Source organism: Schistocerca gregaria, chromosome 7 (assembly GCF_023897955.1).
Source record: "Schistocerca gregaria isolate iqSchGreg1 chromosome 7, iqSchGreg1.2, whole genome shotgun sequence".
NCBI classification, from domain to species: domain Eukaryota; kingdom Metazoa; phylum Arthropoda; class Insecta; order Orthoptera; family Acrididae; genus Schistocerca; species Schistocerca gregaria.
Genome location: NC_064926.1, coordinates 332,098,625 through 332,113,200, shown reverse-complemented (window position 1 = coordinate 332,113,200; position 14,576 = coordinate 332,098,625). Strand labels below are relative to the sequence as shown.

General features: G+C 37.1%; 1 protein-coding gene across 3 annotated transcripts in view; it reads left to right on the top strand.

The window, feature by feature from the left end:
* The window catches only part of LOC126282198 (uncharacterized), a 190,674-nt gene extending 178,269 nt beyond the window's left edge, over positions 1 to 12,405 (top strand). For all 3 annotated transcript variants that reach the window (XM_049981732.1, XM_049981733.1, XM_049981731.1), the window contains one exon: positions 5,172 to 12,405. In XM_049981732.1, coding sequence (XP_049837689.1) covers positions 5,172 to 5,801 — 630 coding nt within the window. In that variant the 3' untranslated portion in view covers positions 5,802 to 12,405. The remainder of the gene's footprint in view (positions 1 to 5,171) is intronic.
* The last annotated feature ends 2,171 nt before the right edge of the window (positions 12,406 to 14,576 follow it).

Sequence of the window (14,576 nt, the reverse complement as noted above, 5' to 3'; positions counted from 1 at the left end):
GTCATGGAAGATCATTCACACATAACAGGAACAAGAGCAGACGAGAAGTTGATCCCTGTGGTACACCTATAAAGATTCTCCCCCTCCATTCTGGAGATTCTGTTTCATTTGTTGCACTTCTCAAGTTTCTGTATGCATTCTTTTAGTTAAATTGGATGAGAAATGATTAATGAGATATGTGATGCCACATTTGAGGTTCTCCAAGAGTACTGTGAACTGCACAATCAGATGCTTTTGACAAGTCATAGAAAATGCCAGTTGGTGGCATTTTGCCATTCAGATTTTGTAGAATCTAATCTGTGAATTTAAAAATAATGTTCTGTAGGGTACATAATAGTGTCCAGCAGCTTTGAGGAGGTGATAGGTTGCGAAACTGGTTGGTAATTAGTAATGTGTTTTACAGCCTTCCTTGTAAAGGGGTCTTGACATTTGCCAATTTCAATATGTGTGGATGCATCCCCTCTGATAATGAGATGCCACAGAATTTTAATGCTCATTTTAAGTTACATAGACTTCATGGTTTTGAGGGAGTTACTTATATTAATTTTTTTGACAGAATATGGAGTAATTGAAATTTGCATTTGTCTGTGGCATTGCTTCTTGCATATATTCTATTTCTTTATGCCTTGAAACGCCAGTACCAATTTTCTGAGCTAATTCTAGGAAGTGATTATTAAATGTGTTGGCTACCAGGTGGCTACAATTTATTATTTGTCTGTTTTGTTTAGTTTCCAAGTTGTTTCTTTTATCATACTCTTCCTGGAAGTTAATATTTTAATTTCCACATACCATAATTTCCTTTATTGTGTCTGACTGGTGTCATAATTAAGACTCAAAGCTTTGTAAGAATATGTGAAATTTTCCCTGTGGGAATCTGTATAATGTAACAATTATAAATGATTTTTCAGGTAGCAGTAATTCGCAAACACAGCCTTTCAATTGTTGATATAGGCAGAAACTAAGAGTATCAATAGATTTGAACTTAATTTCATTTTTTTATGGTCAAGATGAAGCAGAAGATCACATTGTGTTCTTGACAGCCTCAGATTTGTTTTGCAGTTGACAAGGTTTAAAAATAAATGCACTTTATGCTTAACTTCTGACACAGGCAACAAAACCTTGTATCATAGGTTGACACCAACCAACAGGTCCTAGGGGAAAGGTTGGGGAAAACCATTGGACATCATTTGTTACTAAGTACTCTTTAAAACTATTTATTAACCAACAATACAAAGCTAAAAAAAGTTTTAAAAGTTTTTTTTGCAAAAAGTTAAAATTTATCAAAACATTAAATAATTATAATTTACATTGAAAGTCATGTCGAGGCACAGCATAAACTGAAAATTACAATGAAGTAATAGAACAGCTGCCCGCTCCTCCCATCAGATCAAGGCACAAACTCACAGACGACACAACAGACTCTAGGCACAGACATCGGGACCCAGCCCCCTACTGACAAGAAGCCAAGGCAAGATAGGTAGTGGACTGCAACATTTACAGCAAATTTCTGGTTAAATTATACCAAAGCCTTTGCCCCGGCTCTAAGGAAATACAAAAACTAAGACAAAATTAAAATAAGTGCACTGAATGTTAACTCCCCTCGTGACACTAGTTAACCTTAACAGGGACAGGTAAGATACAAAATTAAAGCCGGTATTGCTACTGGCCAATGATCAAATTAGTAATATCCTAAAGATAGAACCAATATCATCACTCTCTTAATAAATGCAGAAGCAGCCTTCAAACTAACATTCACAACCCAAGATATACCAATGACCAATTATTAGCTTCACAGTCAAATCAGATGTTCTTAAGAACTTCTGTTGTTATCATGAAATTATGTTTGGCACAGTTTATGTATAATTTAATAGAGGCAAGCATTATATAAAAAAATTCCTCGTGTTCTTTGTAAAGGTTGTTATGAATCTAAGCAGAAAGAAAAAACTTAGTGACTGCAAGAAACAAGTTAATGCTACTAAACAAAGCTAACGTCTTTTATAAAGGCCAACATTGTGACAAGATGTGACTTAGAATTAGGCACTGGATTCAGGGTCTTAAAATTAAATCATGAAAACAACTGTTTGCACTTTACTTAAAATTGGTCACCCAAAATTGTTTAAAACATTCACTCTAAACACAAGTAAATATCCCAATTGGAGAGAGATATGAACATATGCCAAAAACCATTTCAAAATCACATTAAATGAAAATGGGGAAGCGTATCACAACAAAAAATTGAGAAAGCAAACAGAAGGCCAGAATGAAGCTGCTTTAAACACAACCAACAGCAGCAATGAAGACAAGTCACTGGAGAACGTACAAATGACACTCACCTCACACATAAGAAAGCAGAACTGGGCTCATTCCTTGACCACAGAACCCAAAGAAGACATTGGCCCAGTGCCCTGCAGAATCCTGTGGTAAAGGTATTCCGTTTGTCTAGTGCAGAAGGGGTCACAACTGGTAGGCTGTGCCAAATTGCTTCAAACTCCGTGGGAGGAACTTGGGTACTGCATGAACAAAGCCAGCCAGGACAGGATCAGGCTGGTCCAGTATGGTACATCAGTAGCCACATCGCACTGCATGGAGAATACCAACCAATCACTACCATCAGACCAGAAAAATGGTGTGCAGGCAATGCTGCCCTATTGCTCTCCAGGATGCCCCTATGTTCCATTGGATCTACCATCCACCATAACTGCCCTGTTCCGACTGCCCCCTTACTTTTCACGCAGCCCACTTCCTTTCTTTCACCAGAGAGAACACCAAAGACCCTCTAACTGGCAAAGACAATTCTGAACTTGCCAGGTGCGAACTATTGTATTCAGTGCATTGCTCATCTTCTAAGTCTTTATGTTATACTTGTAATATTTGAGATAAGCCCCACAATTTTTTTGTAGAATGTAATGGTTGTTCCAAACAAGGGCACTGTGTTGGCTCTTCAAAAATGTTTGCTAAGTGTGCCATCAGTATTCCCCTTCCTAAGGAATTTCCTGTATATAACAGTGCCTTACAAACACAGTTGATTGTCACTGTAACTTCATATATGAACACATCATTGGTGGTTTTGTAAAATATTAAGAATTGCAGTTGTCCTTGACAAATAGTATGGTCAGCAGAGTGTAAGGATTTTGTTTGTGTTTAGTGTTGTTGCAAGCTCTGGTAAGATATATAAGGGCATGAATAGCTTCAAATGTTGAGTGGTCACTGCGAACAGCACAGTGTTTCTGCATACTCCTGTAAGACAGCATTATCAGCACCTGACAATTTGAAAGAGGCCTCATTGTGGGTGCCATCTGGCCAGTCGGTTAAGTTGTGTAATTTACAGATTTGTGGGGCATTTGGAAGTAGTAACAGTGGCTTGATGTTGGATTGCACAGGAACATCAGGGCTGTCATACTTGTACAATTTTCCAGTTGACTACTTCTATCACAAGGTCAGATCGCCGTATTGTGCACCATCCATCTGAGAACAAGTAATGAATTCTCTGCAACATTCCATGTCATTCTGCACCATTTGTCAGGGACTAGCAGCAGCCGGACTTGTGAATCACCACTCCATGCATAGCATGCTGTTAACGCTTAACACAGACTGTTGCGTTTCAAGTGATTTCATGGCAGCATAGACTGCTGATTGCTGGATCACAGCTATACAGCTCCAAAGATTCGCTTGCAGCTAAGACACCTGATCAAGAAAGCCTTCATTGTGTGTGTCGCATTGTGTTCAGTGATGGATTGCTGTTTTGCTACCTAGATGATCATCTGCAAGTGTGGAGACAATGTGGGGAGAGGTCACAGTCCTCCAATGTTTTGTAGAGGTACAGTGGTGTTACTCCTGGCATCATGCTGTGAGGAGCAGTTGACTGGTAGCAATTGACAGAACTCTGACAGCACAGCAGTACATCACAGAACTCCAGCATTCTCATGTTCCATTTCATGTGACAGGATTGTAATGCCATTTTTCAATGGGAGAATGCTTGTCCACACATGGCACACTTCTTTTTGAAATGGTGTGATGTTAAGGTATTCCTTTGGCCAGCAAGATCTGTTTCTGATGGAACATGTGTTGGACCACCTTAGGTGTCAACTGTGTCCCAGTGCCAGTATCTAGGATATGAAGGGCCAGTTGAAACAGGTGTAGGCCAGCTTGCCTCCCAGGATTATAGTGGCTTTACAATGCCCTTCCCAACTGAATCGGTGCACACACATTCAGGCTAAAGGGATTGCAGTGTCATACAGATAAATAGGCTTATATTGCCAAGTTCTGTGGAAATTTTTCTCAGTGTGTAATCACTGGAATAACATCACATAACCTCTTAGTCTGTGAAGTTACATTTCTGTTTTCTCCTTCCCTTCTGGGTGTTTACCTTTTGTCAGACAATGTACGTAGTCATGAGGGCAATGGAGCAAATAGACCATCACGGAAATAAAAATTTCCTGCATTTAAAACATCACAACAAATGTATTCAGCTGAAAAATTACCAAAAGTATACAGAATACACTTCTGCTAGGTACCCAGTGCACACATACAGGTCTAGGGGAATGTGCAAGCAGATGTGGTAGCCAGGTAATACAAGTATAGTGGGAACACCCCTGCAGAGTATTGTCTCCTTCGGGAGGTGTTGTGGCAGACAGTGAGGGATAAAAAGCCGCAGTCAATTAAGCCTTTTGTCTGGTAGTGGCATACGTCATACTAGTCACTGTGATAGGACAGAATTATTCAGAAGCACCTTCAAATTTTGCTCTATTGCAGCTTCATATGCTGACAAATATATTTTGGGTTTTAGTGTGTTGCAAAGTGACTTATTCTTTTTTAATCCAGTGATCAACCAGCCAAATTTTAAAACACATAAAAATGAGCTTGAGTGATGGAAGAGAAATATTGAATCACTGAAAACTTCTGTACACAATAACAACAGATAAAGAAAGATATTTGCCAAAAGAGAATATTTAATCTGTAGCAGAAAGACTTTCCTCCCTTAACATTGTCATTTCCACAAAGAAACGCACAAAAATGGATCATATTTCATAACTGGCATCTTAATGAACAGTTCTTGGTTATTAAAAACAAGTTCACATTACCATCTTATTTTGTCTCTGGTAAATGAATTCTGGATATTCTTGTTATAAAGAAGAAATATTATATGAGTAATATGAGTTTGCATGTTACAGGTGGAGCAGCTGCAGGGCTCAATGCAGAGCATGATGCAACGCATGTCCCTCCTTTGTGCTTCTCAGCAGCCGAGGCGGGTCCTCTCAGCTGACACTGCCGGTACACAGACTGACATTGTAGCTGTGCATACACCACAGACAGACAGTGTTCCCGGTTTCCCGTATGGTAGACCACACCGCCCTTCATCATTGCCTATATCACGACCATCCCAGAGTCCTCGTGATCTTGATCAGCAACAATCGGTACAACAGTTCGCCAATAGTTTGGTGGATGGCGTTCTGAGAACAGTTGCAGAACAGGGTAGTGACACAGCTGCTGGAAGCTGTGCCTCACTGCCAGAGGATGAAGTTGCACCTACTCTTCCAGAGTGCTTGCCACCAGGAGATAATGTTTTTGCCAATGGGGAACCAGAAAAATTGGCAGTGTGTTCAGGAACAGAGGACAGTGTACATATTTCACAGAAGAAAACAGAAGTTACAGTTGAGAGTGGCTGTTCTGCACCAGAGCACGATGAAGGATTACTGGTGGCATCCCAATATTCCAATCCAACCCATGAAAGTGTTGGTACCATTTGTGTTAAAGCAAACACAGATGCTGCACCTGTAGTTGAGAATGGGCCAGTTGCATAGTAGAATGCCAGTCATATTGGAGCTTTTATGGTTGAGCTTTAATTTGGTTTGTTGCTGAGACTGCTGAAGACATTTTACTAAAGCATATTTCTTGGCTTGCTCCTAATACAGTTTGTACAAATCTTATGAATAACTACCCATAGTTATTTTCATGTTGACTGATTTCAATTTTATTTGCCAGTGTTTTACTGTTTGAGCTTAATTTTTTAAGCAATTTTATCAGTTCATTTCATCTTTCTGTGATACATATAAATTATGTCCAAGAGAAATATGTATAAGTTGTTCTTTTTACTTGTTGTAAAAAGTATTCAGCTTGTTGTTGCCTCATGTTTGGAGTCTATCCACTAGTTATAAATTTAATATTGGAATCTCAACTATTCTTTCTAAACTTTCTCCCACTATAAGTGTACCATTCAATGGAACCCAAAATTGCATTTTTTTCCAGCTTATAAATATGGAAATGTTTCCTTACATTAGTGAGGTTTTGTACTGAACTCTCAAACAGATGACTTTTTAAATAAGTCAAATTCTGTGTAATCAGTCACTGCCATTGATTGCAAGTTCTACAGGATTTGTAGTTCTAAGTAGGTCCAATAAAATTACAGTTTTCTTGCTTGAGCAATTTGTGTGTGAAAGTTCTGTGTAATTACCCAGTAGTCATAATTTTCTAACAATCTTAGGTTGTGAGTTTTTGCTTCCAAGATTTATGTTTATTATAATTGAATCTAGTATTTATATGTAGAAGCACAAATGGTCTGAACATGTCAGTGGCCTTGTAGTCATTGCTTCAATGCACAAAAACGTCCAGCTCTGTCAGAGTAATATTAATACGCACATTGAGTACTTGCTGAGAAAATAGCCAGGTAGTTAGTATTAAAGCACGAACTGCTCATAACACTTAAATGCTCATTACCATTTTATCTCTCAATTTATGTATGTTACCAGTGCTTTGCATGCAGGACTGTGAAGTATCGAAGCTCTTGCCTACCTCACATGTGACTAAATGAAACAAAAATGCAATGACTTTTCAAAAGATTGTATTATACAACTTTTTACAAAATCAAAAATTGTCTTGCTCAGCGTAATTCAGTTGAACTCTTCTGCTCTAATAGCAACGCTGTCTAACTTTGTATAATTTTATGTGGAATGGGCAGCAGGTTATATTAATGTCATGCTGAAATTGATTTTCTTTCCCTGTTTCCTCTTGAACAAAATGTTAGACTACCATTGATATTAGTATAATGAACAGTGTTTCATTTATTTGTTGTATAATTTGTGAAGTTTTGTGGTAATGGAATTGTGTGCTGTACACTGCAGTATGTTTTCTTATCTATTGTCATGTGGCTACTTCTCTACAGATAAGGATTGACAGAGACCTAATTTTCTCAAATATCAGTGTGTGTAGTTAGAGGCCAATCTTTTTTGTAAAATTTTGGTGCTTATTGCAGACACTCAGTTCCGTTTCTATGGAATTTTCTTAGCAGAGATTAAGGTCAACTGTCAAAGGAGAAATTTTGCATGGGGCGAAATAATTTTCTAAAAAGTACAATATCTTTCAAAGGACGTGTGTGTATCACAAATTATTAAGTATAAGCAACATTCACATTCTTGTTTTTCCATTGATCTATGTGTTTACTATTAGTTATTTAGGAATTTATAATAAGTAAAGATTTATATGCTACGATTTGCCAAACGTAAACTGAAATACCATTGCAGTTGTATAAATGACACTGGTTCTACTTTCTAGATTCATTTTGTAATAGTCTCCAAACATCTTGTTCGGTTCAAGGATAGTAAATAGGAGAAGCAAATAAATTTGTTAGAGACATTTCAGCAACTAGCAGAGGAATTATGTATGCCATGGCTGTTGCCAGTAGCTTTTCTACTGCAAAAGGAAATACTCATGTTTTACCAAAAATTAATTACTCATGTAACTGAAACTTTACTTTGTGATCATCCTGTTTCTTCTTTGATGTCTTTTATATTAACCTAAGTGATTATTTCAGTATAATTATGGAGAAGGTTTCAGACCTCAATGAGGCATTACAAATGACCTTGTAATACAGGTATTTCATTTGCTGAAATACCTTACAAAATTTTTCTAGTCAATGTATAACAGTACAAAGTGAAATCTGGAGAACTAAAAGTAATTGTTTAGTAAAATAAATGCACAACTATGATACAACAGATGTTTCCACACTACTATGTTTAAAAAAATGCCAGGTCAGTAAATTTGTAACAATGTAGTAATTGACAACTCTGGTTATCAGTCGTGTGAAACAAAAGAAAATTTTGTAAGATCTGAGCATTATAAAACACTATTTAATATGTTTCAAATCCAGTTTTGGCAAATATGCCATTGTTCCCTTCTGTATTCAACGTATATTAAATATTACAACTTTATTTTTACAACTTACTTCTTTTAAAACTGTTCTCTATCAGCATGTTCATATTAGCTGAATTTTGTTACTGGCGTTGTATCACCATCAGTATTAGATTACTGTAAAATCTTTATGGTACTTATAAAACAAATCTATGACGACATTTTCCTCTAGTAATGTTAGTGCATTTGATGTTGAAAGCTTTCTTATATTTGTCAAAGAGATCTAAAATTTTATAAAATCATCTCCTTTATGAAAAACAAATTCAATGGTCATTTAAAAAGCCTTGATGAGTAACAGTGTAGCAACTGATAAATAAGTTTTTGTTGACCATTTTTTTACTGGTGCATCAGTTTTTGTTGGATGCATGTTAGTTAAGCAGTATAATCAGAAGAATCATAATATAAATGAAAGTAGTAAATTTGAAGACACTATATAGCTGAAGCATTGTGGCTTTGACGATGGACACATAAGACAGACATTGATAAACTTTTTGATGAATATTCAATAGCTAGAGTATCCAGTAGTTAACACCCCCCCCCCCCACACAACCACAACCACACACACACACACACACACACACACACACACACACACACACACACACACACACACACACACACACACGGCTGGCTGGCGCATTGTCCTGGTCAACTGCATTTTACTGGCAGTATAGCTGGAGGTATGTATCAAGTGGAGTTGGGGAGAGAGGTAAGCACACAGTTGGAGGGAACTGGCTCACAGCTGCGAGCAAGAGGCAGCAAACACAATAGATGGGAATGTAACTAGGTGAGCTTGCTTTGGCGCAGGAAGAGGGAGTCATGTAAAGTACAATTACAAGGAGGAGAGGCTGGGGGAAGGGGGATGGTTATATAGCAGAGGAAGATGGAGACTGCAGAGGAGGGTGTAAGTTTAGAGTAAGTTGTGAGCATGGAAACAAGGACAGAGAGAGGTTCAGAATGAGGGGGTGTGGAGATCGAGAGAAGGAGAATTGCGGGATTGGTTGGGGGGATCATAAAGATGGTCTGTGCTGCAATGCAGCCTTATTTGAAGTTTTATCATGTTGTGCTCAGTAGTATGTTCAGGTTGGTCAACTCTGCTCTTGGCTACAGTTTGACAGTGTTCATTCATTCGAGTTGGCAGGTGAACGTAAGTAGTCAAACCCAGACATAAGATGTGGTTAAGCTGTTCCAGTCCGAGGTGATATTAGATAATGAAGGGGTTGCTCCTTTTAGAGTTCGTTCAGTTGGATTGTTGGAGGATTAAGGGCATTTGTGGATGTGGCACTGGAATGGAGGACATTTATCAGAATGGGGGTGATGTCAGTGTTTGGTGGGCTTGATATGGCCAGAGGTTTTTACGGAATTGCTGCCGAGGTGAAAGTTAGTGTCAAGGAAGGTGTCATGCTGGGCTGAGGGAACCAGCTGAAGCAGATGGGAGAGATGATGATAAGGTTGTGGAGAAATGAGGATAGTGTCTTGGCCCAAGGTCCAGATTTTAAAGATATTATCAGTTAACCTGAACTAAACAAGAGGTCTAATATTTCAGAGTAGCTAGGAAAACATGTCTCTGTAACCACGCAGAGAAATTAATTTAGCATAGGAGTGTTATTGAGTATTTCATGGTACTCCATCATAGTTCAACAAACACTATTTTTGTCAACACCATTAAATAACATATTTTTCTGACTTGGACTTAACAAATATTTCAGTATTTTTTTCATGATATGGGGCTTACTCACACTTGAAGCAGTATTCTGCACAGTCTTCTCATTTTCGCCTTGGCTTTAGCAGTTACTGATGTAACTTAAGAACAGTCTGTAACTGTTTGCTAAGATGGTATCACATGTGAGATTTCTTCAGAAATATGTGCAATATATTCACTTATTAAAAATGTATCTAGTTGACATACTGCAATGAACACCACCTGCGCTTCTGACATTAAATGCAGTAATGGAAGTTCTCTTCCTAATCCATAAATATAATCAGGTGATAATTAACTACACTAAGAAGTGCATATGATCTCATCTCTCCCAAGCAATTCGCAACTTTGTCAGTTAGTTCCAGTCTTTGCTGTCAGGAAAGATATTTCTTATGTGTTATTTTTATCCATTAGACCAATAGTTTGCTAAAGTATGATCTGTAAATTCCTCTTGTCCCTTCTGTTTTCCAAGACCAGTGTTGATGTCATTTACTTGTAAATTACTTGATGACGATTATCCTTGTAATAACATGAGTGTGGTCTATCAGTATCCCCAAACATATTCAATTATTCAATAACTGATCTGGAAGCTTACATTAGGTTAATAACTGTAATAATTCATTTCATCTCACCTCAGTATGTGGCTCCAGTAATAGTAACACACAGTTGCCAAGGTCATGTCTTCTCTTCCAAGACAAACCATGCTTTTCTGGTGAAGGTGACCACACCAAAATTGTTAATTAATTTAGCTACTTTGTAGGTTAATTTAGTGTTCAAAACTATATTTGCGCTTTAGTGTGCAGCATATTGGGGGAGAGGGAATTACTTCATCCAAGGACTAATCCATCTTCTTACATGAACCAAGGAAAAATTGTGTCTGTTTGCCTGGATGTTTCATAATCTCTTTTATCTGGCTGGTCCTGAGAAACCAATGTGAAGGTGGTAATAGTGTTTTACAGTCTTTCTGAAATACTTGTTATGTAAGTTTACATACTAACTTTTTGAAAAAAAAGTATGTCATCTTTGTTCCTGGTGATCCCTGGTCTAAGTTCTACAACTGTGTCTGTAACAGGTTCATTACTGTACTAATGTCTCAACCATATTTGAAACTCATAAAAAGTGTCTCATTTGTTGTTGGTTTCTGTAAATGATATTTTCATAAGAAATGTAACTGTACATTATTGGACTAGTTTGTCACTAACAAAAGTCATTCCATTTTTTGGCATCATTTATATCTTGCTGCAAAAGAAAACAGCTTACACTAATATATTTTCTCTGTTTTGTTTTCTTATTTTGTGGGTAAGTAAATTTACTAATTACCCAGTGCTCTTGATAACATATTGTATGTAACATGTAACTGCAAAGCCAAATAGGATTTTTGATGTGCCAGTTATTGTTTTTTCCACTGCCCAGTTTCAGCATTATCTTTGTGCATCTTCAGTATTGTGTGTGCTTATTGTATTCAGACTGTATTCATGCTTTTGTGTGAGCATTGGCAAGTATAAAAAATATTTCCAGAGGATTTTATGCTTGGAGTACATCTATTTTTCTTGTCAGTGGACTTAAAATGAGTGCACATATTTAATGCCTCATCATTGTATTTAGCACATTCATTAAAAAAGAAGGGGGCACTGTTTTCATATACCATTTGATATGTGATACAGTCATGTAAGTTACAATGTATCAGTTTTACTTCATGGCATTATCTGTATGCTTACTGTTACATAAAATTCCTTGTTTTTATATCTAATAAAATGACTTTTTGTAGCTTTCATTGAAGTCTTTTAAGAATGTGAATGAATCAGTAAGCTGTGAAGAAGTGCATTCTGAGTGAACAGGACAACACATTATATTGCAGGAACAGAATACATTCAAGTTACTATTGACTAATAGTATATTTTTTATTTTCTGCACATAATGCACAATGCACAATTTTATGTGCCTAGGCAATGTCAGCAAAATATAAATTATTTTTAACAACATGCTACAATTAAATAAATAATTCAAACAGTAGGACAATGATTCATTCCACAGGGAGCAGTTGGTGTTATATGCAATTTACTACTATACTTCTAGGACAGGATTGTTGCTAACATTGTTATTTGTGTAAAGTCCAAGTGATACAGGCATTTATGGATAAGCCAAGGGGTGAGAGACATTTAAAAAGTATCTCCTGTGAACATCTTAATATCATTTGGTAACAAATTATAAAAAACAGCTCTTTCCACATACAAGCTTTTTGCTGTTAAAGTTAGTTTCTGTTAAGCAGGTGAAAGTCTCTTTTATGGCTAATATCAAGATTGTGAGTTTGCATGTTCATTTTTGTGACCTCAGTGTCTTCTTCCTCTAGTGTAAAGGTTTCTAGCTTAAAATGGCACAAATTGTGATAATATTGAAACTAGTGAATACACCTTTACAAGATATTCCTCGTTTCACTAAGATCCTAAAGACTTCTGCTGTATGAAAACTCAGTAATTGGAAAATCCAACGATGAAATATAATGTGTGTTCAAAAACAGGTAATTATTCCCCAACTAGTTGGTGCTGGAATAGTTGACAGGTACAGAAAAGATAGAAAATTGCTCAGTTTTTGGATACAGCCCTTATGAGAAAATAAACACATACAGTCTGTTACTATGATCTCCTGATGTATGAAACCAACACATATACATCTGATATATATCTTTTTAAGCAGTTGTAATAACAATAGTACGAAAAGGTTAGATTGCTACTCACCACATAGAGGATACTTTATCACATATTTAAAAAGGCAATGCAACAGAACCCAGAATGCAGAAGTTTTCTAGAAAGCACCCAGAGTACAAAGGAGACTCTACAGGAAGGGCGCTGGTTGGGTCATTGACCGGAAATGTTATGTAGACTCATAAGTAGTGCTCGGATTTATATGCACTGAAAAGTATGAATATACGCATGCATCTATGCATTAAAAATCTGATAAATATGCTCTAAAAATTTTAAAATATGCATAATAAATAAATTTCATTATTTCAACTTTCTCACATCTTTTAATCCACCTAAAGTAATCAGATTATACAATTATTCTTAAAACATTAATTAACAAAGTTAATATTTATTAATGTCTGTTTGTCTGTCTCTTTCTCTCAGTCTATTTTATCATCAGTTGCTTTTATTGCAATAAACAATTAAATATTTTTAACAGTTTTCTGGAAGAAATAATTTCCTTCTGTCACTTAAAATGTTTTTATACAAAGAGAAAGATCTCTCTACATCACACATGGTCACAGTACCGAAAAGAGACTATGTCACTTACAGAATAACCATTAAGCTGTTTTTCTGATTCTCCTTGTAACATCTTATTCACATCCTGAAGAAACATTAAACCTGGATTCCTTGCTTCAGTTTTGTCAATTCTGCTGTGAAGACACTTTCCTATTTCTCCTGGTATGTCTCTGACGACAGCTGTTTCGTAGACCTCAAGGGCAGAAAATAGAGGCATTGCTTTTTCTTTCAAACGTGTGATTGTGGCTGGGAGTTTACTGAAATAGGTCCTAATAAACACTAATTTACTCTGGAGACTCTCCTCATTGCAAGCACTAATTGCAGCTGGGACACTTGCTGCTTTGTTTCTGTCCATGTCGAGCACCCTTTTCACGTCTTCTAAGTGCTCACTGTATTACAGAGCTGCTTCTATCCATGTTCCCCACCTCGTGATGATCGGCTGGGGGGGTAAACGAATACCTGGCATCATTTCAGTAAATATTTTTTCTCTTGATGGCACCTTCACAAACACTTTTTTCACAGAGGAAATTGAGGCATTTACTTTTGGAAAATAAGTTCGAATTTCTTCAGCCAGTCGGTGAAGAGCATGTGCTAAACAAGTTCTGTGAACTGCCTTGGGATAAAATACCTGCAAAGCTTTAGCAGCCTTAATCATACATGCTGCTGCATCTGTAACTACCACCAGGAGTTTTTCTTTGCTTTCTTTAGCAGGCCACAAAACACATAATGCATCACGACCAACCCTAGAAATAGTAGAATGGTTTGTTTTTTCCAGTACTCTGGAGACAATGAGATGAGGTATTACCTGAAAAGAATTATTTTTTTGATAATTTGTAAAGAACTGCTATGGTAATATGGGTCTCACTTTTTTTTGGGGGGGGGGGGGGGGAGATAAGTATAACAAAAAAAATGTGGTGTATGTGCGGATGGATATGTGTGTGTGTGTGTGTGTGCGAGTGTACACCTGTCCTTTTTTTCCCCTAAGGGAAGTCTTTCCGCTCCCGGGATTGGAATGACTCCTTACCCTCTCCCTTAAAACCCACATCCTTTCATTTTTCCCTCTCCCTCCCTCTTTCCTGACGAAGCAACTGCCAGTTGCGAAAGCTCGTAATTCTGTGTGTGTGTTTGTGTGTTTTGTTCATGTGCCTGTCTGCCGGCGCTTTCCCGCTTGGTAAGTCTTGGAATCTTTGTTTTTAATATATTTTTCCCATGTGGAAGTTTCTTTCTGTTTTATTTACATCGTCATTAATTTGAACCCAACAATTACGTTTGTTATTGTCTCTGTTGCATTTCGAAATCTTCTCTATCGTCTTACTTTCTCTTTTCGTTTGTACAAGAAGTTCCACTTTGTATTCATCTTCCATTTTTCCGTAATCTACCATACATTTTATCCTGCCTAATTATACTCAATAATACGTAATTTACTTCCAAAC